This window comes from Scyliorhinus torazame, chromosome 24 (assembly GCF_047496885.1).
Source record: "Scyliorhinus torazame isolate Kashiwa2021f chromosome 24, sScyTor2.1, whole genome shotgun sequence".
Taxonomy (NCBI): Eukaryota; Metazoa; Chordata; class Chondrichthyes; order Carcharhiniformes; family Scyliorhinidae; genus Scyliorhinus; species Scyliorhinus torazame.
In genome coordinates, this window is record NC_092730.1 from 15,509,817 (window position 1) to 15,537,027 (window position 27,211).

General features: G+C 56.4%; 1 protein-coding gene across 1 annotated transcript; it reads left to right on the forward strand.

The window, feature by feature from the left end:
- Window positions 1–1,667: 1,667 nt before the first annotated feature.
- ccs (copper chaperone for superoxide dismutase) lies at window positions 1,668–26,945 on the forward strand. The gene is given in 9 exon segments (XM_072489398.1): window positions 1,668–1,791; window positions 4,763–4,835; window positions 6,211–6,348; window positions 8,267–8,444; window positions 13,434–13,444; window positions 13,447–13,493; window positions 20,634–20,711; window positions 22,178–22,281; window positions 26,157–26,945. Coding segments are annotated over 9 exon segments (816 nt in total). The 5' UTR covers window positions 1,668–1,758; the 3' UTR covers window positions 26,311–26,945.
- The last annotated feature ends 266 nt before the right edge of the window (window positions 26,946–27,211 follow it).

Sequence of the window (27,211 nt, forward strand, 5' to 3'; positions counted from 1 at the left end):
GGGATTAGACTGGGTGGGATATTAAAGGGTTCGGGGAGTGAGGGGGAGAGTGGGATTAGACTGGGTGGGATATTAAGGGGTGCGGGGAGTGAGGGGAGAGTGGGATTAAACTGGGTGGGATATTAAAGGGTGCGGGGAGTGAGGGGGAGAGTGGGATTAGACTGGGTGGGATATTAAAGGGTGCGGGGAGTGAGGGGAGAGTGGGATTAGACTGGGTGGGATATTAAAGGGTGCGGGGAGTGAGGGGGAGAGTGGGATTAGACTGGGTGGGATATTAAAGGGTGCGGGGAGTGAGGGGGAGAGTGGGATTAGACTGGGTGGGATATTAAAGGGTGTGGGGAGTGAGAGGGAGAGTGGGATTAGACTGGGTGAGATATTAAAGCGTGCGGGGAGTGAGGGAAGAGTGGGATTAGACTGGGTGGGATATTAAAGGGTGCGGGGAGTGAGGGGGAAGAGTGGGATTAGACTGGGTGGGATATTAAAGGGTGTGGGGAGTGAGGGGAGAGTGGGATTAGACTGGGTGGGATATTAAAGGGTGCGGGGATTGAGGGGGAGAGTGGGATTAGACTGGGTGGGATATTAAAGGGTGCGCGGAGTGAGGGGGGAGAGTGGGATTAGACTGGGTGGGATATTAAAGGGTGCGGGGAGTGAGGGGGAGAGTGGGATTAGACTGGGTGGGATATTAAAGGGTGCGGGGAGTGAGGGGGAGAGTGGGATTAGACTGGGTGTGATATTAAAGGGTGCGGGGAGTGAGGGGGGAGAGTGGGATTCGACTGGGTGGGATATTAAAGGGTGCGGGGAGTGAGGGGGAGAGTGGGATTAGACTGGGTGGGATATTAAAGGGTGCGGGGAGTGAGGGGGGAGAGTGGGATTAGACTGGGTGGGATATTAAAGGGTGCGGGGAGTGAGGCGGAGAGTGGGATTAGACTGGGTGGGATATTAAAGGGTGAGGGGAGAGTGGGATTAGACTGGGTGGGATATTAAAGGGTGCGGGGAGTGAGGGGGAGAGTGGGATTAGACTGGGTGGGATATTAAAGGGTGCGGGGAGTGAGGGGGAGACTGGGATTAGACTGGGTGGGATATTAAAGTGTGCGGGGAGTGAGGGGGAGAGTGGGATTAGACTGGGTGGGATATTAAAGTGTGCGGGGAGTGAGGGGGAGAGTGGGATTAGACTGGGTGGGATATTAAAGGGTGAGGGGGAGAGTGGGATTAGACTGGGTGGGATATTAAAGGGTGAGGGGGAGAGTGGGATTAGACTGGGTGGGATATTAAAGGGTGCGGGGAGTGAGGGGAGAGTGGGATTAGACTGGGTGGGATATTAAAGGGTGCGGGGAGTGAGGGGGAGAGTGGGATTAGACTGGGTGGGATATTAAAGGGTGCGGGGAGTGAGGGGGAGAGTGGGATTAGACTGGGTGGGATATTAAAGGGTGCGGGGAGTGAGGTGGAGGGTGGGATTAGACTGGGTGGGATATTAAAGGGTGTGGGGAGTGAGGGGGGAGAGTGGGATTAGACTGGGTGGGATATTAAAGGGTGTGGGGGGTGAGGGGGATTAGACTGGGTGGGATATTAAAGGGTGCGGGCCTTTGTCTCGGACTCAGGGTGCACAGCGAGAATCAGATGGCTGCAGAGGGCAGTGTCCCTTTAAGGATTCTGAGCACAAAATTGGGGAAGGTAATTTAACTGAGCGGCAACAGCTGGGAGGGATTTACTGCCGGGTCAGAGCTCAGGGAGGGGAAAGGTTCAAGTGGATCACTCAACATGGCAGGGGCAGACGGTTCGGAGAGCAGCAAGGTAGGGGGCTGACTGCAGACACAGCAGCGTCTGACCCTGGGTGCAATGCAATTTAATCCTTGCCTTTCCTGCTTGCAGCCAAACCTGCAGGCTGCACACCCTCTTGCTTCTGTTTGCGATGCCCCTGGTTCGCGACAGGGTACGTCGCTTCTGTGTTTGACGTAGACCTCTCGCCCACCCTGCGGGACGAGCAGGAAATGGAAGGGGCATTTAAACCCCCTCGCCCCCACCTCTTTTCCATTTGTGTGTGCTTTGCAGGGGCAGCTTTCTGGAAAGCGTTTCTTCCGATTAAAACAAACACGAGAGTGTTTCAAGCAATCGCGCAGAGTCGTGGTTTGCGTAGGGGCGAGGTTGGCGGGGTGTGTTATCGATTCAGGAAGCCTGGGTCATGCTGAGAGAGAGAGAGAGAGAGAGAGAGAGAAATCGCTTATTGTCACAAGTCGGTTTCAAATGAAGTGACTGTGAAAAGCCCCTAGTCGCCACATTCCGGCGCCTGTTCGGGGAGGCTGTTACGGGAATTGAACCGTGCTGCTGGCCTGCCTTGGTCTGCTTTCAAAGCCAGCTCTTTAGCCCAGTGCAGAAAGAGAGGGAGGGAAGGAGAGTGAGAGAGAGAGAGACTCTGGCACGTAATTCATCCAGGTCGCCACGGCAGTTGTTCGACCAAGGTGGGCATCACACATCCGTACAGCTCAGTGGCACGCCGACTCGGGCAGGTGGGCGGCGGCGCGGGTCGGCGCTCAGAGTCATCGATTCACAGAATGCCGACTGTGCAAAAGGAGGCCATTCGGCCCATCGAGTCTGCACCGACCCTCTGAAAGACCACCCCACCTAGCTGCCGCTCCCGATCAGAAGGCGCCGGCTCCTCTAGGAGGGTGAGCCTGAGCCCGGACGTGCGTGCGGCTGGGCCAGGTGACCGAGGTGTGACGCCCCACGCAGCCGGATAGCCCGGGGCGGGCGGGGGGAGGAGCAGAGCTCTGGAATTCCCTCCCTAAACCTCTTTGTGTGTCTGTCTCTCTCTCTCTGTCTCTCTCTCCCCGTCTCTCTCTGTCCCCCCGTCTCTCTCTGTCCCCCCGTCTCTCTCTGTCCCCCCGTCTCTCTCTGTCCCCCCCGTCTCTCTCTGTCCCCCCCGTCTCTCTCTGTCCCCCCGTCTCTCTCTGTCCCCCCCGTCTCTCTCTGTCCCCCCCGTCTCTCTCTGTCCCCCCCGTCTCTCTCTGTCCCCCCCGTCTCTCTCTGTCCCCCCCGTCTCTCTCTGTCCCCCCCGTCTCTCTCTGTCCCCCCCGTCTCTCTCTGTCCCCCCCGTCTCTCTCTGTCCCCCCCGTCTCTCTCTGTCCCCCCCGTCTCTCTCTGTCCCCCCCGTCTCTCTCTGTCCCCCCCGTCTCTCTCTGTCCCCCCCGTCTCTCTCTGTCCCCCCCGTCTCTCTCTGTCCCCCCCGTCTCTCTCTGTCCCCCCCGTCTCTCTCTGTCCCCCCCGTCTCTCTCTGTCCCCCCCGTCTCTCTCTGTCCCCCCCGTCTCTCTCTGTCCCCCCCGTCTCTCTCTGTCCCCCCCGTCTCTCTCTGTCCCCCCCGTCTCTCTCTGTCCCCCCCGTCTCTCTCTGTCCCCCCCGTCTCTCTCTGTCCCCCCCGTCTCTCTCTGTCCCCCCCGTCTCTCTCTGTCCCCCCCGTCTCTCTCTGTCCCCCCCGTCTCTCTCTGTCCCCCCCGTCTCTCTCTGTCCCCCCCGTCTCTCTCTGTCCCCCCCGTCTCTCTCTGTCCCCCCCGTCTCTCTCTGTCCCCCCCGTCTCTCTCTGTCCCCCCCGTCTCTCTCTGTCCCCCCCGTCTCTCTCTGTCCCCCCCGTCTCTCTCTGTCCCCCCCGTCTCTCTCTGTCCCCCCCGTCTCTCTCTGTCCCCCCCGTCTCTCTCTGTCCCCCCCGTCTCTCTCTGTCCCCCCCGTCTCTCTCTGTCCCCCCCGTCTCTCTCTGTCCCCCCCGTCTCTCTCTGTCCCCCCCGTCTCTCTCTGTCCCCCCCGTCTCTCTCTGTCCCCCCCGTCTCTCTCTGTCCCCCCCGTCTCTCTCTGTCCCCCCCGTCTCTCTCTGTCCCCCCCGTCTCTCTCTGTCTATCCCTGTGTCTCTCTGTCTATCCCTGTGTCTCTCTGTCTATCCCTGTGTCTCTCTCTCGGTCTGTGTCTCTCCCTGTCTCTCTCTCTCGGTCTGTGTCTCTCCCTGTCTCTCTCTCTCGGTCTGTGTCTCTCCCTGTCTCTCTCTCTCGGTCTGTGTCTCTCCCTGTCTCTCTCTCTCGGTCTGTGTCTCTCCCTGTCTCTCTCTCTCGGTCTGTGTCTCTCCCTGTCTCTCTCTCTCTCTGTCTCTGTCTGTGTCTCTTTCTCTGTCTATCCCTGTCTCTCTCTCTCTGTCTACCCCTGTCTCTCTCTCTCGGTCTATCCGTCTCTCTCTCTCGGTCTACCCCTGTCTCTCTCTCTCGGTCTATCCCTGTCTCTCTCTCTCGGTCTACCCCTGTCTCTCTCTCTCGGTCTACCCCTGTCTCTCTCTCTCGGTCTACCCCTGACTCTCTCTCTCGGTCTACCCCTGTCTCTCTCTCTCGGTCTATCCCTGTCTCTCTCTCTCGGTCTATCCCTGTCTCTCTCTCTCGGTCTATCCCTGTCTCTCTCTCTCTCGGTCTATCCCTGTCTCTCTCTCTCTCGGTCTATCCCTGTCTCTCTCTCTCGGTCTGTCCCTGTCTCTCTCTCTCGGTCTATCCCTGTCTCTCTCTCTCTCGGTCTATCCCTGTCTCTCTCTCTCGGTCTGTCCCTGCCTCTCTGTCTCTCTCTGTGTCTCTCCCGGTCTCCCAAATCAGAGCTCCTTGACCGTCTGCGTGAGCTCTCGTGCGACCACTCGGTTATGTTGCTTGGAGCGTTTAATTTTGGCCAGCCCTCCTGCGACGAGACTTGGGTCGTTTGACCACATTGAAAGGTGCTATGTAAATGCAAGTTGTGTGTTTTCAGCTGGAGTTTGCTGTGCAGATGAGTTGCGAGAGTTGTGCCAGTGCGATCAGGAACACCCTGACTGGAGTCAACGGTAGGTTCGCCCTGGGGTTGCGTCCCTCCAATTTATACCGACAGAGAGTCCGTTTCCTCTCCCTGCGTCGGGGTGCCAGGACACGAGGCATCGCCTGCCCTCCGACCCCTCACCCCGGTGTCCCTCCCGCAGGGCGAAGGAAATCTGCCATCCTTAGCCCGGTCTGGCCAACATGTGACGTCAAACCGCCCCCCCTGCCACACACAGCAATGCGGTCAAGGGGCCCTGAGTTCTGCAATTCCCTCCCTAAACCTCTCCGTCTCTCTCTCTCTCTCTCTCTCAGCCCATCTGAAATGGGCCGGCCACGACACTCAGTTCTGGAGGGGTGCAATTCGGGATGGGCAGCAAATGCTGGGCACCCCCCCCCCCCAGCGATGCCCACACCCCCCGCGGGTTAAATATACCATCCGCAAAATGGCGGCACTGGGCAGAGCAGCACTCCTTCAGTGCTGCGCTGGGAGTCCCAGAGTTTACAGCGGAGAAGGAGGCCACTCGGCCCATCGAGTCTGCACCGGCCCTTGGAAAGAGCGCCCTACCTAACCCCACATCTCCATCCTGTCCCCACAGTTCCACCCTTTTCCCGCAACCCCACCTTGCCTAACCTTTTGGACACTGAGGGCAATTTAGCGCGGCCAACCCACCTCACCTGCACGTCTTTGGTTGGACTGTGGGAGGAAACCGGAGCACCCGGAGGAAACCCACGCACACACGGCGGGGGGGGGGGGGGAACGTCCGCACAGACAGTGACCCAAGCCGGGATCGAACCCGGGACCCTGGGGCTGTGAAGCAACCGTGCTAACCGCTGTGCGACCGTGCTGCCCCAGTGCGTCAGTCCGGAGAGATTGTGTGTGAGGGTTTTATTTAATGCCAGATTTATTTATAGATTTCAATAACACTGTCTGCTTCCTCCACCGCCAACTCCCCGTCTTCCAGGAGTCTTTTGTAATCTTTTGGACAATCGAATGAATCTATTGACTCATAGCTGATTGACAGGCCCTTCAAGACACACTAAGTGGGGTAAAGAAAACTTAATGGGCGGGATTCTCCGGTTCGGCAGCTGCGTTTTCCAGTGTGTGTGTGTGCGCGCGCACGGTGTTCTCTGCATGTGAGTGTGTGTGTGTCTTGAGTGTGAAAATATGATGTGTGAATGTGTGCACACCCTTTCCAAATGTCTGTGCATTCACAGATGCTCCGTTACAAAACTGTACCAATTGGACGAGTTGGCACTTTGAGGGTGCGGCTGGTTAGCAGGAGATGGGAGGTATACTGATACCTGTGAGAGCCTGCCTTTGGCCGGTCCGGCTGGCCAGTGTGGAGGGATTGGACACTGATGCAGGGACTGTGCGCTCACTCACCGGTCTTTGATACGTTGCAGGAATCCACGGCGTGGATATTAATGTCGGCACCGAGCAGGTTCTAGTTGACACAACACTGACATCCGGGGAAGTGCAGGCGCTGATAGAGAGCACAGGGAGACGGGCCGTGTTGAAGGGAATGGGCCCGTCCAGCTTCCGTGAGTATAACCCAAACTACCGGCTGGTATCCGGGTTCAGGCCAGGACCCCCTGGGAGTGTTTGATGGGGACAGTGTAGAGGGAGCTTTACCCTGTATCTAACCCCGTGCTGTACCTGTCCTTGGAGTGTTTGATGGGGACAGTGTAGAGGGAGCTTTACTCTGTATCTAACCCCATGCTGTACCTGTCCTGGGAGTGTTTGATGGGGACAGTGTAGAGGGAGCTTTACTCTGTATCTAACCCCATGCTGTACCAGTCCTGGGAGTGTTTGATGGGGACAGTGTAGAGGGAGCTTTACTCTGTATCTAACCCCGTGCTGTACCTGTCCAGGGAGAGTTTGATGGGGACAGTGTAGAGGGAGCTTTACTCTGTATCTAACCCCGTGCTGTACCTGTCCAGGGAGTGTTTGATGGGGACAGTGTAGAGGGAGCTTTACTCTGTATCTAACCCCGTGCTGTACCTGTCCTGGGAGTGTTTGATGGGGACAGTGTAGAGGAAGCTTCACTCTGTATCTAACCCCGTGCTGTACCTGTCCTGGGAATGTTTGATGGGGACAGTGTAGAGGGAGCTTTACTCTGCATCTAACCCCGTGCTGTACCTGTCCTGGGAGTGTTTGATGGGGACAGTGTAGAGGGAGCTTTACTCTGTATCTAACCCCATGCTGTACCTGTCCAGGGAGTGTTTGATGGGGGACAGTGTAGAGGGAGCTTTACTCTGTATCTAACCCCGTGCTGTACGTGTCCTGGGAGTGTTTGATGGGGACAGTGTAGAGGGAGCTTTACTCTGTATCTAACCCCGTGCTGTACCTGTCCTGGGAGTGTTTGATGGGGACAGTGTAGAGGGAGCTTTACTCTGTATCTAACCCCGTGCTGTACCTGTCCTGGGAGTGTTTGATGGGGACAGTGTAGAGGGAGCTTTACTCTGTATCTAACCCCGTGCTGTACCTGTCCAGGGAGTGTTTGATGGGGACAGTGTAGAGGGAGCTTTACTCTGTATCTAACCCCGTGCTGTACCTGTCCAGGGAGAGTTTGATGGGGACAGTGTAGAGGGAGCTTTACTCTGTATCTAACCCCGTGCTGTACCTGTCCAGGGAGTGTTTGATGGGGACAGTGTAGAGGGAGCTTTACTCTGTATCTAACCCCGTGCTGTACCTGTCCTGGGAGTGTTTGATGGGGACAGTGTAGAGGAAGCTTCACTCTGTATCTAACCCCGTGCTGTACCTGTCCTGGGAATGTTTGATGGGGACAGTGTAGAGGGAGCTTTACTCTGCATCTAACCCCGTGCTGTACCTGTCCTGGGAGTGTTTGATGGGGACAGTGTAGAGGGAGCTTTACTCTGTATCTAACCCCATGCTGTACCTGTCCAGGGAGTGTTTGATGGGGGACAGTGTAGAGGGAGCTTTACTCTGTATCTAACCCCGTGCTGTACGTGTCCTGGGAGTGTTTGATGGGGACAGTGTAGAGGGAGCTTTACTCTGTATCTAACCCCGTGCTGTACCTGTCCTGGGAGTGTTTGATGGGGACAGTGTAGAGGGAGCTTTACTCTGTATCTAACCCCGTGCTGTACCTGTCCTGGGAGTGTTTGATGGGGACAGTGTAGAGGGAGCTTTACTCTGTATCTAACCCCGTGCTGTACCTGTCCTGGGAGTGTTTGATGGGGACAGTGTAGAGGGAGCTTTACTCTGTATCTAACCGTGTGCTGTACCTGTCCTGGGAGTGTTTGATGGGGACAGTGTAGAGGGAGCTTTACTCTGTATCTAACCCCGTGCTGTACCTGTCCTGGGAGTGTTTGATGGGGACAGTGTAGAGGGAGCTTTACTCTGTATCTGACCCCGTGCTGTACCTGTCCTGGGAGTGTTTGATGGGGACAGTGTAGAGGGAGCTTTACTCTGTATCTAATCTGTGTTCTTGCTCCACAGAGAATCTGGGCGCTGCTGTGGCCATGTTCGGCCCAGAGGGCAACATCAAGGGGGCAGTGCGGTTCCTGCAGCTGTCGGAGAATCGGTGCCTCATCGAGGGGACGATCGACGGACTGAAAGCCGGCCTACACGGCCTACACGTGCACGAGTTTGGGGACCTGACCAGTTCCTGCCTCAGGTAGTTCTGCCGCCTCTGGAGGCGCGAGGGAGATCGGTGGAGTGTGTGATGATATGCATGAAGCAACTCTGTACATAATGTTACACACGACCTCCACCCACAAGGTGGCAGCGGCGACGAAATCTCGTCATTAGGAGCTTGCTGTCGCTGCAAACGAAACAAAATTCACAAATTGACATTTTCCGTGGTGGTGGTGTCGGACCGCGAAGTCTTTATTTGGTGTTGAGGCGCGTGAGGAGCTGTCGTTAGGCCGCCGAGTCCACAACGCAGACCGTGCTGCAGCAGGCCCTCGTTCCTCGGGAGACCCCAGACTGACTGACTGCCCTGAAATGTTCCCAAGAGTTTGGGACGTTAACATCCACGTGCAAGATTCAATTGACGGACGATGCGGAGCCTGTGATTCATGAGCCAAGACGTGCGTCGCCGCCGTTAAGGGATAAACTAAAGACCGAGCTGAAGAGAATGACTGTCTACTAGGTAAAGAGAGCCCTAAATTGTGCACCTTCAACACACCCTTCGGGAGTTATGGATGCCATTTGGCATCGTTTCGTCTTCCGCGATCTTTCACCGTGCCGTGTGAATATAGTTCAACCGAGCATGTATTTGAAGGGATTCCGGGGGGGCCCGCGTGTGTGCGGTTGACATCATTATTTGGGGGTCGACTCGGGAAGAGCACGATAGGCGGCTTCTCCGGGTCTTAAAAAGTGTCAAGAAAACCGGTCGGACGTTGAACAGGGCGAAATGTCAAGTCTGGTGCTATACGTTTTCGTTACCGTTGTGGGAAGAGTCCGAAGTCCTGTTCCTTTCACCAAACACCATTTATTTCACAGCTGCACAAAACTCCAACAACCACCCGACAAGAGGCCACCTGAAGCCCCTTTACATATCCGTGTCAATTAATGGATACTTAACATCAATGAGACAACTAATTGCAATGTCTCTTAACCCATTATCATAGAATTGACAGTGCAGAAGGAGGCCATTCGGCCCATCGGGTCTGCACCAGTTCTTGGAAAGAGCACCCCACCCAAGGTCAACACCTCCACCCTAACCCCATAACCCAGTAACCCCACCCAACACTAAGGGCAATTTTGGACACGAAGGGCAATTTATCACGGCCAGTCCACCTAACCTGCACCTCTTTGGACTGTGGGAGGAAACCGGAGCACCCGGAGGAAACCCACGCACACACGGGGAGGATGTGCAGACTCCGCACAGACAGTGACCCAAGCCGGAATCGAACCTGGGACCCTGGAGCTGTGAAGCAATTGTGCTATCCACAATGCTACCGTGCTGCCCTAAACATGTTACCTCCAGTCCGCACTACCCTCCGTCGAATGGCAAGGCTGAAAAGGGCGTGATACCCCTGAGCAACTGCTCAACGAAAGCACTAGACGGCTGCGGTGACGCCTATCTCGCGCTCCTCCGCTATCGTTTGGCCTCTCGCCTGCTCAGATGCTGATGAACTGCGAACGACAACGACTCTACGTCGCTTTCCTCGTGCGCCCGCGAACCGCTCGTTAGCGAGACAATTGACCGGAAAGGAGGCAGAAGGGATTCCACGATAGTTCTGCCAAAAGACTTCAACTTCTGCAGCCAGAGGACACGGAGAGATTGGAACACTCAAAGGGAAATGGATGGTCTAAGCAGGCGAAGGTGGTTGATTGAGAAGGAAAAGAAGAGCGTTGCTCAAATTCCGGCAACCGTTTGTGATACATCCACGAGAAGAAGCGTGGAACAGTCCCAGAACATACCAACACAGCAAGAGGAAGATACATCGATACATGAAGAACATCAAACTCCAGTAACAAACATCTAAAAGAAGAAGAACCGTTGCAAGTTCAGCAGACACCGAGAAGGTTCTACAAGAATAAAGCGCAAGCCAGAAAGACTCAACTTGTGATAGATTGTAAAGAAATTCTGAACACGTTAAATATTTATGCATATCATGGTGAAGAAGTGTAAAAATAATCTAATGTATGTAAATGATTCCATTTCCAAAGGAAAGGGGATGTGACGATATGCATCAAGCAATTCTGTGCATAATGTTACCTCCGACCACTAGGTGGCAGTGCAAACCCCACCACGTGGCCCTGTGGCTAGGGAGTTGGGAGTAGGTCGTGTTGGAGGGTAGCCGTATTTTGCAGCGGCTCTACAACAGTTAATTAGTGTTCGCAGTTTATTATTTTATTCACCCTAGTTATCTGAATCACGCAGTTGTTTCAGAATAAATTATTTAAACTAGACGTTCTGTCGTTCATCATTCACTTCGGCCAGCCGACGGAATGTGGCGGGGGCGGGCACAGCTTTACTCTTTTCTCCCTTGGCGTGTGGGTGGGGGGGGGGGGGGGGGGGGGTTAGGAGCGCCCGAGGGTCACACTGGGTGCAGCAGTGGTTGGGAGTTTAGAACCTTCTGATATTTCTCCGGCGCTTCTTCACGACGCAAGACATTTGAGTCCCCGAATTGTTTCAGAACACCTGAGGTCAAATTCTCAAATAGGTGAAGACGGGCTGTCCTTCGCAACCCGGCTAACTCCTGGCGGCAGCCAGATTGGACACCGTAAGATCCCAGATCATCTGTTTTTAATGATGTTGAATGGTGGCCGGAGGATCATTCACACCCTCACAAGGATACAGACGGAGCGCAGTTTAATGTCCCATCCTGAAGGCACCTCCGACAGTGCGGCACTCCCTCAGTACTGACCCTCTGATAGTGCAGCACTGCCCTCAGTAATGACCCTCTGACAGTGCGGCACTCCCTCAGTACTGACCCTCTGACAGTGCGGCACTCCCTCAGTACTGACCCTCTGACAGTGCGGCACTCCCTCAGTACTGACCCTGTGACAGTGCAGCACTCCCTCAGTACTGACCCTCTGACAGTGCGGTGCTCCCTCAGTACTGACCCTCTGATAGTGCAGCACTCCCTCAGTACTGACCCTCTGACAGTGCGGCACTCCTTCAGTACTGACCCTCTGACAGTGCGGCACTCCCTCAGTACTGACCCTCTGACAGTGCGGCACTCCCTCAGTACTGACCCTCTGACAGTGCAGCGCTCCCTCAGTACTGACCCTCTGACAGTGCGGCTCCCTCAGTACTGACCCTCTGACAGTGCAGCACTCCCTCCGTACTGACCCCTCTGACAGTGCGGCGCACCCTCAGTACTGACCCTCTGACAGTGCAGCACTCCCTCAGTACTGACCCTCTGACAGTGCGGCGCTCCCTCAGTACTGACCCTCTGACAGTGCGGCGCTCCCTCAGTACTGACCCTCTGACAGTGCGGCACTCCCTCAGTACTGACCCTCTGACAGTGCGGCACTCCCTCAGTACTGACCCTCTGACAGTGCGGCACTCCCTCAGTACTGACCCTCTGACAGTGCGGCTCCCTCAGTACTGACCCTCTGACAGTGCGGCGCTCCCTCAGTACTGACCCTCTGACAGTGCGGCGCTCCCTCCCCTCAGTACTGACCCTCCGACAGTGCGGCTCCCTCCGTACTGACCCTCTGACAGTGCGGCGCTCCCTCGGTACTGACCCACTGACAGTGGGACACTCCCTCAGTACTGACCCTCTGACAGTGCGGCACTCCCTCAGTACTGACCCTCTGACAGTGCGGCACTCCCTCAGTGCTGACCCTCTGACAGTGCGGCACTCCCTCAGTGCTGACCCTCTGACAGTGCGGCACTCCCTCAGTACTGACCCTCTGACAGTGCGGCACCCCCCTCAGTACTGACCCTCTGACAGTGCGGCTCCCTCAGTACTGACCCTCTGACAGTGCGGCTCCCTCAGTACTGACCCTCTGACAGTGCCGGCACTCCCTCAGTACTGACCCTCTGACAGTGCGGCTCCCTCAGTACTGACCCTCTGACAGTGCGGCACTCCCTCAGTACTGACCTTCCGACAGTGCGGCTCCCCCCGTACTGACCCTCTCACAGTGCAGCGCTCCCTCAGTACTGACCCTCTGACAGTGCGGCGCTCCCCTCAGTACTGACCCTCTGACAGTGCGGCGCTCCCTCAGTACTGACCCTCTGACAGTGCGGCACCCCCTCAGTACTGACCCTCTGACAGTGCAGCGCTCCCTCAGTACTGACCCTCTGACAGTGCGGCACTCCCTCAGTACTGACCCTCTGACAGTGCAGCACTCCCTCAGTACTGACCCTCTGACAGTGCGGCACTCCCTCAGTACTGACCCTCTGACAGTGCGGCACTCCCTCAGTACTGACCCTCTGACAGTGCGGCACTCCTCAGTACTGACCCTCTGACAGTGCAGCACCCTCTCAGTACTGACCCTCTGACAGTGCAGCACTCCCTCAGTACTGACCCTCTGACAGTGCGGCACTCCCTCAGTACTGACCCTCTGACAGTGCGGCACTCCTCAGTACTGACCCTCTGACAGTGCGACGCTCCCTCAGTACTGACCCTCTGACAGTGTGCACTCCCTCAGTACTGACCCTCCGACAGTGCGGCTCCCTCAGTACTGACCCCTCTGACAGTGCGGCACCCCCCTCAGTACTGACCCTCTGACAGTGCGGCACCCCCTCAGTACTGACCCTCTGACAGTGCGGCACTCCCCTCAGTACTGACCCTCTGACAGTGCGGCACTCCCTCAGTACTGACCCTCTGACAGTGCGGCACTCCCTCAGTACTGACCCTCTGACAGTGCGGCACTCCCTCAGTACTGACCCCTCTGACAGTGCGGCAACTCCCTCAGTACTGACCCTCTGACAGTGCGGCACTCCCTCAGTACTGACCCTCTGACAGTGCGGCGCTCTCAGTACTGACCCTCTGACAGTGCGGCACTCCCTCAGTACTGACCCTCTGACAGTGCGGCACTCCCTCATTACTGACCTGGGGATGTAGTAATGCACTGCAGTCTCTGGAGTGGCTCACCCCGCAGAGTCCTCTGACTCCAAGGCAGGTTTGCCCGAGCTATGATTAAGCCGCTTGGTGACGTTCTGGCGCAGTTTAAATCTCGCCTGTGTTTTTCCCCACAGCTGCGGTTCCCACTAAACCCAGGAAAGAACAGACACGGCGGACCGGAGGACATGGAACGGGTAAGTGAGGCCTGCCAGACTCTCCCCTCCACCCAGGGCCCCACCGTCAGCACAGACTGTCTGGAGCGAGTCCCAGTGAATCTCCAAAACTGGGAACCTGGGTCAGTCAACTGGATCCTCCACTTTCCCTGCAGGTTCGAAACAGTGAAGAGGGAGCTTTACTCTGTATCTAACCCCGTGCTGTACCTGTCCTGGGAATGTTTGATGGGGACGGTGTAGAGGGAGCTTTACTCTGTATCTAACCCCGTGCTGTACCTGTCCTGGGAGTGTTTGATGGGGACTGTGTAGAGGGAGCTTTACTCTGTATCTAACCCCGTGCTGTACCTGTCCTGGGAGTGTTTGATGGGGACTGTGCAGAGGGAGCTTTACTCTGTATCTAACCCCGTGCTGTACCTGTCCTGGGAGTGTTTGATGGGGACAGTGTAGAGGGAGCTTTACTCTGTATCTAACCCCGTGCTGTACCTGTCCTGGGAGTGTTTGATGGGGACAGTGTAGAGGGAGCTTTACTCTGTATCTAACCCCGTGTTGTACCTGTCCTGGGAGTGTTTGATGGGGACAGTGTAGAGGGAGCTTTACTCTGTATCTAACCCCGTGCTGTACCTGTCCTGGGAGTGTTTGATGGGGACAGTGTAGAGGAAGCTTTACTCTCTAGCTCACCCCGTGCTGTCCCTGTCCTGGGAGTGTTTGATGGGGACAGTGTAGAGGGAGCTTTACTCTGTGTAGCGCACAAAGACTCCGTGAGACGAATAGAGTGAAGTCGATGAGGCTTTATTAAGCGTGTCTGTTCCCCAGCAGCCCGATAGTAAACTGGCCTGCGGGGGAAGACACCGGCTTCTTATACTTCGCCTTCAGGGCGGAGCTTGAGGTCAACGGCCAACCAGGACCCGGGATCTGTCAGCCAATGACATTAGGGCTTCCAGTCCCACATGACCCCCAATACATACTACCACATTCACCCCTTGTCAAAAATGAACCCGGCGGGGTGATGCTTCGTATGGTGGTAAGGGTTTACAGGGCTGGTCCTGGGAGGATAGAACAGTTACATGGTAGTACAGTATTGGACAGTTTCGTCCTGTTGCAACTATTTACAGCGGGTATAGGAAAAAACAAAATGTTCATTGGACAGTCCATCTTTGTTTTACATCGACGCCACAAGTCGGTCGGGCGGTCTGGTCGTCCGTGTCGATCGCCTCGGCCCCGGCGGTGGTGGTAGTGCTTGTACCAGCGTTGTCGCCTCCGGGAGCCGTACGGTTTCAGGTGTCGGTGCAAAGGGGAGGGGGACTGATCCTCCTGGGAAGGGGGCGGTCGCGGGGTGCGGCGGTGGCAGGAAGGGGGGCGGTTGGGTTGATGGTGTCGGGGGGGTGTGCGTGGTGCCGGCGGGCGCCAGATCCCGCAGGGAGACCGTGTCCTGTCGGCCGTCGGGGTACTCCACGTAGGCGTACTGGGGGTTTGCGTGGAGGAGGTGAACCCTTTCGACCAACGGGTCCGCCTTATGTGCCCGCACGTGCTTTCGGAGCAGGATGGGTCCTGGGGCCGCCAGCCAGGTTGGCAGCGACGTTCCAGAGGAGGACCTCCTAGGGAAGACAAGGAGACGCTCGTGCGGCGTTTGATTAGTGCTTGTACATAATAACGACCGGATGGAATGGAGAGCGTCCGGGAGGACCTCCTGCCACCGTGAAACTGGGAGGTCCCTGGACCGTAGGGCCAGTAGGACGGCCTTCCAGACCGTGCCGTTCTCCCTTTCTACTTGCCCGTTCCCCCGGGGGTTGTAGCTGGTCGTCCTGCTTGAGGCTATGCCCTTGCTGAGCAGGAACTGGCGCAGCTCGTCACTCATGAAAGAGGACCCCCTGTCGCTGTGGACGTATGCGGGGTAACCGAACAGTGTGAAGATGCTGTTCAGGGCTTTAATGACTGTGGCCGCGGTCATGTCGGAGCAGGGAATGGCGAAAGGGAAGCGGGAGTATTCGTCCACTACATTAAGGAAATATGCGTTGCGGTCGGTGGAGGGGAGGGGCCCTTTGAAATCGAGACTGAGGCGTTCAAAGGGGCGGGAAGCCTTAATCAGGTGCGCTCCATCTGGCCTGAAAAAATGCGGCTTGCATTCCGCGCAGATGTGGCAGTCCCTTGTGACTGTACGGACCTCTTCTAAAGAGTATGGGAGATTGCGGGACTTGATGAAGTGGTAAAACCGAGTGACCCCCGGGTGGCAGAGGTCCTCGTGGAGGGTTTGGAGGCGGTCAATTTGTGCGTTGGCACATGTGCCGCGGGATAGGGCATTGGACGGCTCGTTCAGCTTTCCGGGCCGGTACAAGATCTCATAGTTGAAGGTGGAGAGCTCGATCTTCCACCTTAAGATCTTGTCATTTTTAATTTTGCCCCGCTGTGCATTATCGAACATGAAGGCTACCGACCGTTGGTCGATGAGGAGAGTGAATCTCCTGCCGGCCAGGTAATGCCTCCAATGTCGCACAGCTTCCACTATGGCTTGGGCTTCCTTTTCCACTGAGGAGTGGCGGATTTCTGAGGCGTGGAGGGTTCGGGAGAAGAAGGCCACGGGTCTGCCCGCTTGGTTAAGGGTAGCCGCCAGAGCTACGTCGGAGGCGTCGCTCTCGACCTGGAAGGGGAGGGACTCGTCGATGGCGCGCATCGTGGCCTTTGCGATGTCCGCTTTGATGCGGCTGAAGGCCTGGCAAGCCTCTGTCGACAGAGGGAAGGTCGTGGTCTGTATTAGGGGGCGGGCCTTGTCTGCGTACTGGGGGACCCACTGGGCGTAGTACGAAAAGAACCCCAGGCAGCGTTTCAGGGCTTTTGGGCAGTGCGGGAGGGGAAATTCCATGAGTGCGCGCATACGTTCGGGGTCGGGGCCTATTATCCCATTGCGCACTATGTAGCCCAGAATGGCTAGCCGATCGGTGCTAAAAACGCACTTGTCCTTGTTGTACGTGAGGTTCAAGGCTTTGGCGGTCTGGAGGAATTTTTGGAGGTTGGCGTCGTGGTCCTGCTGATCGTGGCCGCAGATGGTTACATTGTCGAGATACGGGAACGTGGCCCGTAACCCAAGTTGATCAACCATCCGGTCCATCTCCCGTTGGAAGACCGAGACGCCGTTTGTGACGCCAAAAGGGACCCGTAGGAAATGGTATAATCGCCCGTCTGCCTCGAAGGCTGTGTACTTGCGGTCACTTGGGCGGATGGGAGCTGATGGTAGGCGGACTTGAGGTCCACGGTGGAGAAGACTTTATACTGGGCAATCCGATTGACCATGTCGGATATGCGGGGGAGAGGGTACGCGTCTAGTTGTGTGTACCTGTTGATGGTCTGGCTATAGTCAATGACCATCCTTTGTTTCTCCCCTGTCTTCACTACTACCACCTGCGCTCTCCAGGGACTATTGCTGGCCTGGATTATGCCCTCCTTTAGTAGCCGCTGGACTTCGGACCGAATGAAGGTCCGGTCCTGGGCGCTGTACCGTCTGCTCCTAGTGGCGACGGGTTTGCAATCCAGGGTGAGGTTCGCAAACGAGGACGGGGGTTGCACCTTGAGGGTAGCGAGGCCGCAGATAGTGAGTGGGGGTATGGGGCCGCCAAATTTAAACGTAAGGCTCTGTAGATTACATTGGAAATCTAATCCCAGCAAGGTGGGGGCACAGAGTTGGGGAAGGACGTTAAGTTTGTAGTTTTTGAACTCCCTCCCCTGCACCGTTAGGGTAACTATGCAGAATCCCTGGATCTGTACGGAGTGGGATCCTGCAGCTAGGCAAATCTTTTGTGCGCTGGGACAGGTGGTTAAGGAACAGCGTCTTACCGTGTCGGGGTGTATAAAACTTTCCGTGCTCCCGGAGTCGACTAGGCATGGCGTCTCGTGGCCGTTAATTAGGACCGTTGTCGTCGTCGTCTGGAGAGTCCGGGGCCGAGCCTGATCGAGCGTAACCGAAGCGAGCCGTGGTTGTAGTAGTGGGGTGGGGTCCGTTGTTGCCGTCCAAGATGGCGTCGGGGATGGACAAAATTGCCGCCCCCATGCGTCGTACAGGTCGGGGGCGATCCAAGATGGCGGCGCCCCTCCTCCCCTCGTGGTGGTCGGGACCCAAAATGGCGGAGTCTGCGGGTCGCACAACGGCGCCCCTCCTCCCCTCGTGGTGGTCGGGACCCAAAATGGCGGCGTCTGCGGGTCGCACATGGTGTGCTGGGGGGTCTGGGGAGCGCTAGGACCGCGCGGAGCTCCCTCACCGCGAGCGCCAGGGCCGCGAGCGCTAGGACCGCGCGGAGCTCCCTCACCGGGGACAGCGGTGGTTGGGGTCCAAGTAGGTGGCGCCGGTGGGTGGGGCGCGGGACGGGGGTGAGGGTGGCGTTCGGGACGCGAAAAACCCCTTCCTCTCCGTGGAGAGTGTTGGCCGGGACCCAAAGCGGGAGCGCCGGCGGCGGGTCGTACATGGGCTGCGGGGAGGGGGGTTGGGGAGCGTAGGTGGCGTGCAGGGCTCCCAGTTCTCCCGGGACCGCGGTGGTCGGGATCCAGAGCGGCTGCGCCTGCGGGTCGTACAAGGCGTGCTGGGGGGGTTGGGAGGCATAGACTGCTTGTAGGGCTCCCTGTGGCCCCGGGACGGCGGCGACCTCGCGGGATCGGCACACCACCGCATAATGGCCCTTTTTCCCGCAGCTTTTGCAGATGGCTGCGCGGGCCGGGCAGCGCTGTCGGGGGTGCTTCGCCTGGCCGCAGAAATAGCAGCGGGCGCCCCCGGTGCGACTCGGTGTTTGGACTGCGCAAGCCTGTGGGGTGTCCGGGGGGGGGGGGGGGGGGGGGGGGTAGGGGGTTTGCCGCGACGGGTACGTATGGGGCCCAATGGCCTGCCGCGCGGTCGGGGCCGTAGGCACGGGTATTACGTGCGGCCACGTCTAGGGAGGCTGCTAGGGCCCGTGCCTCTGAGAGTCCTAGCGACTCTTTTTCTAGAAGTCTTTGGCGGATTTGGGAGGATTGTATACCTGCCACAAAAGCATCGCGCATTAACATGTCCGTGTGTTCGTTTGCGTTCACCGACGGGCAGCTGCAGGCTCGTCCCAAAATCAGCAGCGCGGCGTAGAATTCGTCCATCGATTCTCCGGGAGCTTGCCGTCTTGTCGCGAGCTGGTAGCGAGCGTAGATTTGGTTAACTGGGCGAACGTAGAGACTTCTCAGTGCTGTGAAGGCCGTCTGGAAATCGTCAGTGTCTTCAATGAGGGTGAAAATCTCCGTGCTCACCCTCGAGTGCAGGACCTGCAGTTTTTGTTCGTCTGAGACCCGGTCGGTGGTCGGTCTGAGGTAGGCCTCGAAGCAAGTCTGCCAGTGTTTGAAGGCTGCTGCCGCATTCACTGCGTGGGGGCTGATCCTCAGGCATTCTGGAATGATCCTGAGCTCCATAGTCCTTTTTAGGCACGCTTAATAAATTGTAGCGCACAAAGACTCCGTGAGACGAATAGAGTGAAGTCGATGAGGCTTTATTAAGCGTGTCTGTTCCCCAGCAGCCCGATAGTAAACTGGCCTGCGGGGGAAGACACCGGCTTCTTATACTTCGCCTTCAGGGCGGAGCTTGAGGTCAACGGCCAACCAGGACCCGGGATCTGTCAGCCAATGACATTAGGGCTTCCAGTCCCACATGACCCCCAATACATACTACCACACTCTGTATCTAACCCCGTGCTGTACCTGTCCTGGGAGTGTTTGATGAGGACAGTGTGGAGGGAGCTTTACTCTGTATCTAATCCTGTGCTGTACCTGTCCTGGGAGTGTTTGATGGGGACAGTGTAGAGGGAGCTTTACTCTGTATCTAACCCCGTGCTGTACCTGTCCTGGGAGTGTTTGATGGGGACAGTGTAGAGGGAGCTTTACTCTGTGTCTAACCCCATGCTGTACCTGTCCTGGGAGTGTTTGATGGGGACAGTGTAGAGGGAGCTTTACTCTGTATCTAACCCCGTGCTGTACCTGTCCTGTGAGTGTTTGATGGGGACAGTGTAGGGGGAGCTTTACTCTGTATCTAACCCCGTGCTGTACCTGTCCTGGGAGTGTTTGATGGGGACAGTGCAGAGGGAGCTTTACTCTGTATCTAACCGCGTGCTGTACCTGTCCTGGGAGGGTTTGATGAGGACAGTGTAGAGGGAGCTTTACTTGGTATCTAACCCGGTGCTGTACCTGTCCTGGGAGTGTTTGATGAGGACAGTGTGGAGGGAGCTTTACTCTGTATCTAATCCTGTGCTGTACCTGTCCTGGGAGTGTTTGATGGGGACAGTGTAGAGGGAGCTTTACTCTGTATCTAACCCCGTGCTGTACCTGTCCTGGGAGTGTTTGATGGGGACAGTGTAGAGGGAGCTTTACTCTGTATCTAACCCCGTGCTGTACCTGTCCTGGGAGTGTTTGATGGGGACAGTGTAGAGGGAGCTTTACTCTGTATCTAACCCCGTGCTGTACCTGTCCTGTGAGTGTTTGATGGGGACAGTGTAGGGGGAGCTTTACTCTGTATCTAACCCCGTGCTGTACCTGTCCTGGGAGTGTTTGATGGGGACAGTGCAGAGGGAGCTTTACTCTGTATCTAACCCCGTGCTGTACCTGTCCTGGGAGTGTTTGATGGGGACAGTGTAGAGGGAGCTTTACTCTGTATCTAACCCCGTGCTGTACCTGTCCTGGGAGTGTTTGATGCGGACAGCGTAGAGGGAGCTTTACTCTGTATCTAACCCCGTGCTGTACCTGTCCTGGGAGTGTTTGATGGGGACAGTGTAGAGGGAGCTTTACTCTGGGTCTAACCCCGTGCTGTACCTGTCCTGGGAGTGTTTGATGGGGACAGTGTAGAGGGAGCTTTACTCTGGGTCTAACCCCGTGCTGTACCTGTCCTGGAAGTGTTTGATGGGGACAGTGTAGAGGGAGCGTTACTCTGTATCTAACCCCGTGCTGTACCTGTACCTGTCCTGGGAGTGTTTTTTAAGTCCCCAGTCTTTCTCACGTTTTCCGCTTTCTGTCTTTAACTCACTGTCTCCTGGGACTAATCAATTCTGGGCCTCCTCGCCTGAACCCCAGGCAGTGCCTCCTTCACCCCGTGCCGTCCTGAGCTCCGCCACGTTTGCTGAACCTTGCAGATTCCTGACCCTCGACATTCCCTTATCGTTGCCTCTCTTGCAGCACGCCGGTGACCTGGGAAACATCCGAGCAGACGAGGCCGGGAGAGCCAACTTCCGCATTCAGGATGACCGTCTAACGGTGAGGCAGCCAATCGGAGGGGGTGCAGTGTGTGAAAGATACTCCGCCCAGGATCACACACACTCTCTGTCTCTCTCTCTCGCTCTCTCTCGCACACTCGCTCACACACACACATACACGACACGGTAGCACTGTTGCTTCACAGTCCCCAGGGTCCCAGATTTGATTCCCGGCTTGGGTCACTGTCTGTGCGGAGTCTGCACGTTCTCCCCGTGTCTACGAGTTTCCTCCGGTTTCCTCCCACAAGTCCCGAAAGACGTGCTTGTTGGGTGAATTGGACATTCTGAATTCTCCCTCCGTGTCCCCGAACAGGCGCCGGAGTGTGGCGACGAGGGGATTTTCACAGTAACTTTGTTGCAGCGTTAATGTAAGCCTGCTTGTGACAATAAAAAAATTAAAAAAAATTCTTTCTCTCTCACACACTTAGACACACACACACACACACACACACACACACACACACATTCTCTCCCTTGTACCACTCACAGACACATACAATCTCTTTCTCTGTCACACACACACGCACTCCCACAGACACACACTTACACAGACACAGACACACACTTACACAGACACATGCACACTCGCACAGACAATCTCTCTCTGTCACACACACACGCACTCCCACAGACACACACTTACACAGACACATGCACACTCGCACAGACATGCACACAAACGCTTTCTCACACACTCGCGCAGGCACAAACACACACTCACAAAGCCTCAGTTTCACAATACAACGTGTGCAAGGTCGAGTTTAGGATTCACAATGTCATAATTTGCTGCTTAAACTCTTGCCACTCAGACAGACACTGCGCACACGCACACACTCTCCCGCACTCACACGTGCACAGGCTTTTCTCTCTCACTCGCACACTCATGCAGACACACACACACACCACTCTCTCTCACACTCGCGTGCAGAGACGCACACACACACACACACACACTCACACACACACTCACTCACACACTCACACACTCACACACTCACACACTCACACACTCACACACACACACCACTCTCACACTCGCGTGCAGAGACGCGCGCACACACACACACTCTCACGCTCACACACACACACACCACTCTCTCTCACACTCGCGTGCAGAGACGCACACACACACTCACGCTCACACACACACTCTCTCTCTCTCTCTCTCTCTCTCTCTCTCATGCTCGCACACACACTCACACGCACGCAAACTCTGCCAATGCCCTTTCCCTGTTGCTCTCTCTCTGTGTCTCCCTCTCGTTCAGCCCCGGGGGTAGATTCGATCCACCGCTGTCACCCGGAGCCTGCGTGAGGGGATGTGAATGGAAGGTTTGGTGGCTGGGACCGTTGGCTGCAGGGGGTGGCGAGTGGGGGGGGTGGGGGAGGGAAGGGGGGGGGGGGGTGCGGTAAGTTAATCATCTGTCTAACATTAAGTATGTCGCCCCCCCCCCCCCCCTCCCTTTACAGGTCACGGACATCATTGGTCGATCGGTGGTGGTTGATAGTGGCGAGGACGACTTGGGCAAGGGTGCCCACCCTTTGTCCCGAACCACAGGCAACTCGGGAGAGCGGTAGGTAGGCGGGGAGGATTGGGCGACTTGCCCTGGACCCGGGCGGGACCTAGTGACCCATGGCCCTCTGAGTCCCGCGGGCTTGGGCCAGCGCGAGGTGACCCCCCCCCCCCCCCCTGCGCGCGCGCGCACAGCCTGGCGAGGGTGGGGGCTGGGCGAGGGTCGGCAGCGGGACACGGTTCCATGGCCTGCCCGGGTCGCCGACGGGGCCCCCGCGACTTCCTCACGTCCGCCTGGCTGCCAGGGGTCCACCTGTTGGAGGGGCTTCGAGGGTTAATCCGCCGGGGTTTGACGGGCTGCTGTCGCCTTCAGCTTGGAGGAGAACCCAATCGAGATGGGCTCCGTCGGGGATGATCGAGAGAAACACACTCCTCTGGAGGGAGTTGGGGCCCAGGGACTAGTCCAGCAAAATTACCTTGAAACCGGAGCCTGGGGTGACATCGGGAATCGCTGCTTCACACGAGGGGGAAATGGAAATCTGAAACTCTCTCTTCACCCCCACCCGGCCATCCTGCTCGCCCCCAAACTGGCTCTGGATGTTATAGGATCAACTCACATTTCCAGACTGTAACGTATAGACTTGTTGGTCCAAGGATACGGAGCAAATACTGTGACTCCCAGCAGCAGGTCAGAGGCTGGGACTCCTGCGGAGAGTAACTCACCTCCTGAGCCCCCCCCCCCAAAGCCTGTCCACCATCGACAAGGACACAAGTCAGGAGTGCGAGGGAATACTCTCCACTCGCCTGGATGAGCGCGGCTCCCAACGACACTCGAGAAGCTCGACACCATCCAGGACAAAGCAGCCCCGCTCGATCGACACGCTAACCACAAACATTCGCCCCCTCCACCCTCGACGCCCAGCGGCAGCCGTGAGCACTGTCTACAAGACGCCCCGCAGGCACTCGCTCCTTCGACAGCACCTTCCAAACCCGCCACCTCTACCGTCTAGAAGGACGAGGGCAGCAGCAGACGCACGGGGAACACCCCCGCCTGCAAGTTTCCCCCCCCCCCCCTCCGAGCCGCTCGCCAACCCGACTTGGAAATATATCGGCCGCTCCTTCACTGTGGCTGGGGTCAAAATATTTAATGGGGACAGTGTGGAGGGAGCTTTAGTCTTTCTCTAACCCCGTGCTGTACCTGTCCTGGGAGTGTTTGATGGAGACAGTGTAGAGGGAGCTTTACTCTGTATCTAACCCCGTGCTGTACCTGTCCTGGGAGTGTTTGATGGGGACAGTGTAGAGGGAGCTTTACTCTGTATCTAACCCCGTGCTGTACCTGTCCTGGGAGTGTTTGATGGGGACAGTGTAGAGGGAGCTTTACTCTGTATCTAACTCCGTGCTGTACCTGTCCTGGGAGTGTTTGATGGGGACAGTGTAGAGGGAGCTTTACTCTGTATCTAACCCCGTGCTGTACCTGTCCTGGGAGTGTTTGATGGGGACAGTGTAGAGGGAGCTTTACTCTGTATCTAACCCCGTGCTGTACCTGTCCTGGGAGTGTTTGATGGGGACAGTGTAGAGGGAGCTTTACTCTGTATCTAACCCCGTGCTGTACCTGTCCTGGGAGTGTCTGATGGGGACAGTGTAGAGGGAGCTTTACTCTGTATCTAACCCCGTGCTGTACCTGTCCTGGGAGTGTTTGATGGGGACAGTGTAGAGGGAGCTTTGCTCTGTATCTAACCCCGTGCTGTACCTGTCCTGGGAGTGTTTGATGGGGACAGTGTAGAGGGAGCTTTATTCTGTATCTAACCCCATGCTGTACCTGTCCTGGGAGTGTTTGATGGGGACAGTGTAGAGGGAGCTTTATTCTGTATCTAACCCCATGCTGTACCTGTCCTGGGAGTGTTTGATGGGGACAGTGCAGAGGGAGCTTTACTCTGTATCTAACCCCGTGCTGTACCTGTCCTGGGAGTGTTTGATGGGGACAGTGTAGAGGGAGCTTTACTCTGTATCTAACCCTGTGCTGTACCCGTCCTGGGAGTGTTTGATGAGGACGGTGTAGAGGGAGCTTTACTCTGTATCTAACCCCGTGCTGTACCCGTCCTGGGAGTGTTTGATGAGGACGGTGTAGAGGGAGCTTTACTTTGTATCTAACCCCGTGCTGTACCTGTCCTGGGAGTGTTTGATGGGGGACAGTGTAGAGGGAGCTTTACTCTGTATCTAACCCCGTGCTGTACCTGTCCTGGGAGTGTTTGATGGGGGACAGTGTAGAGGGAGCTTTACTCTGTATCTAACCCCGTGCTGTACCTGTCCTGGGAGTGTTTGATGAGGACGGTGTAGAGGGAGCTTTACTCTGTATCTAACCCCGTGCTGTACCCGTCCTGGGAGTGTTTGATGAGGATGGTGTAGAGGGAGCTTTACTCTGTATCTTACCCCGTGCTGTACCTGTCCTGGGAGTGTTTGATGGGGACAGTGTAGAGGGAGCTTTACTCTGTATCTAACCCCGTGCTGTACCGGTCCAGGGAGTGTTTGATGGGGACAGTGTAGAGGGAGCTTTACTCTGTATCTAACCCCGTGCTGTACCTGTCCTGGGAGTGTTTGATGGGGACAGTGTAGAGGGAGCTTTACTCTGTATCTAACCCCGTGCTGTACCTGTCCTGGGAGTGTTTGATGGGGACAGTGTAGAGGGAGCTTTACTCTGTATCTAACCCCGTGCTGTACCTGTCCTGGGAGTGTTTGATGGGGACAGTGTAGAGGGAGCTTTACTCTGTATCTAACCCCGTGCTGTACCTGTCCTGGGAGTGTTTGATGGGGACAGTGTAGAGGGAGCTTTGCTCTGTATCTAACCCCGTGCTGTACCTGTCCTGGGAGTGTTTGATGGGGACAGTCTAGAGGGAGCTTTACTCTGTATCTAACCCCGTGCTGTACCTGTCCTGGGGGTGTTTGATGGGGACTGTGTAGAGGGAGCTTTACTCTGTATCTAACCCTGTGCTGTACCTGTCCTGGGAGTGTTTGATGGGGACAGTGTAGAGGGAGCTTTACTCTGTATCTAACCCTGTGCTGTACCCGTCCTGGGAGTGTTTGATGAGGACGGTGTAGAGGGAGCTTTACTCTGTATCTAACCCCGTGCTGTACCCGTCCTGGGAGTGTTTGATGAGGACGGTGTAGAGGGAGCTTTACTCTGTATCTAACCCCGTGCTGTACCTGTCCTGGGAGTGTTTGATGGGGGACAGTGTAGAGGGAACTTTACTCTGTATCTAACCCCGTGCTGTACCTGTCCTGGGAGTGTTTGATGGGGGACAGTGTAGAGGGAGCTTTACTCTGTATCTAACCCCGTGCTGTACCTGTCCTGGGAGTGTTTGATGAGGACGGTGTAGAGGGAGCTTTACTCTGTATCTAACCCCGTGCTGTACCCGTCCTGGGTGTGTTTGATGGGGACAGTGTAGAGGGAGCTTTACACTGTATCTAACCCCGTGCTGTACCTGTCCTGGGAGTGTTTGATGGGGGACAGTGTAGAGGGAGCTTTACTCTGTATCTAACCCCGCGCTGTACCTGTCCTGGGAGTGTTTGATGGGGACAGTGTAGAGGGAGCTTTACTCTGTATCTAACCCCGTGCTGTACCTGTCCTGGGAGTGTTTGATGGGGACAGTGTAGAGGGAGCTTTACTCTGTATCTAACCCCGTGCTGTGCCTGTCCTGGGAGTGTTTGATGGGGACAGTGTAGAGGGAGCTTTACACTGTATCTAACCCCGTGCTGTACCTGTCCTGGGAGTGTTTGATGGGGGACAGTGTAGAGGGAGCTTTACTCTGTATCTAACCCCGCGCTGTACCTGTCCTGGGCGTGTTTGATGGGGACAGTGTAGAGGGAGCTTTACTCTGTATCTAACCCCGTGCTGTACCTGACCTCTTCTCCTTGTTCTCCCCCTATTCTCCCGCAAAGTTTGGCCTGTGGAGTTATCGCTCGCTCCGCCGGACTCTTCCAGAACCCAAAAAGGATCTGCTCGTGCGACGGCGTGACCCTGTGGGAGGAGCGGGACCGACCAATCGCGGGAACGGGCCGCAAGTCAACTGACCTTCCCGCGGCCAACCTTTGAACCTGCCCCACCCCGAACGCGCGCCTCTCCGGGCAGCTGTGAATCCGACCACGAGGATCCGCGTGAACGTTTGTTTTTGTTCGGCGGTGAGGGGCGGGGTGGGGGGGGGGCGGGGGGATAATTCGGGCCTCGAAGAACCGGGGGGGGGGGGGCGGGCGTCAGCCCAGGCCTGACCTGCGACCTCAGCCTGGGCCTTTCCCAGGTCGATTTTGAAAGGAATGGACCAATTTGTGAGCTGATTGGATTCCCAGTTTTTGTCTATCGGACACCCCCCCCCCCCCCCCCCCCCCCCAACCCTTACCCCCCCCCCCCCCAAAATACTCCTTATTCTGGGACCAGCGACAGAGAGCGCTTGTGGGCCCCACGTAGATTCGGAACTGCATCCCGTGACCTTTGCAAGAATTCTGTTTGAACAGCAAGCAAACCATTTCTCTTCCCCCTGAATTTCATCCCCAACCACCCTCCCTCGAAAAAAGCGACTGCCCCCCCCCCCCCCCAAAGTTTAGACTGGGAATATATTCGGCACCATTTGAAATGATTCTGCCGTTATTTTGATTGTGGTTTTCTGATGCGTTCTGTTAAATTACTTCACGTTTTGCTGTATGACCAACAGTACAATAAAGTTTCACTATGAATTTATGGAAAAAAACGTTTCTCATTTGCTCATTGAGGGAACGTCGCACTGTCGGAGTGACAGTGCGGCACTCAAAGAACAAAGAACAAAGAAATGTACAGCACAGGAACAGGCCCTTCGGCCCTCCAAGCCCGTGCCGACCATACTGCCCGACTAAACTACAATCTTCTACACTTCCTGGGTCCGTATCCTTCTATTCCCATCCTATTCATATATTTGTCAAGATGCCCCTTAAATGTCCCTATCGTCCCTGCCTCCACTACCTCC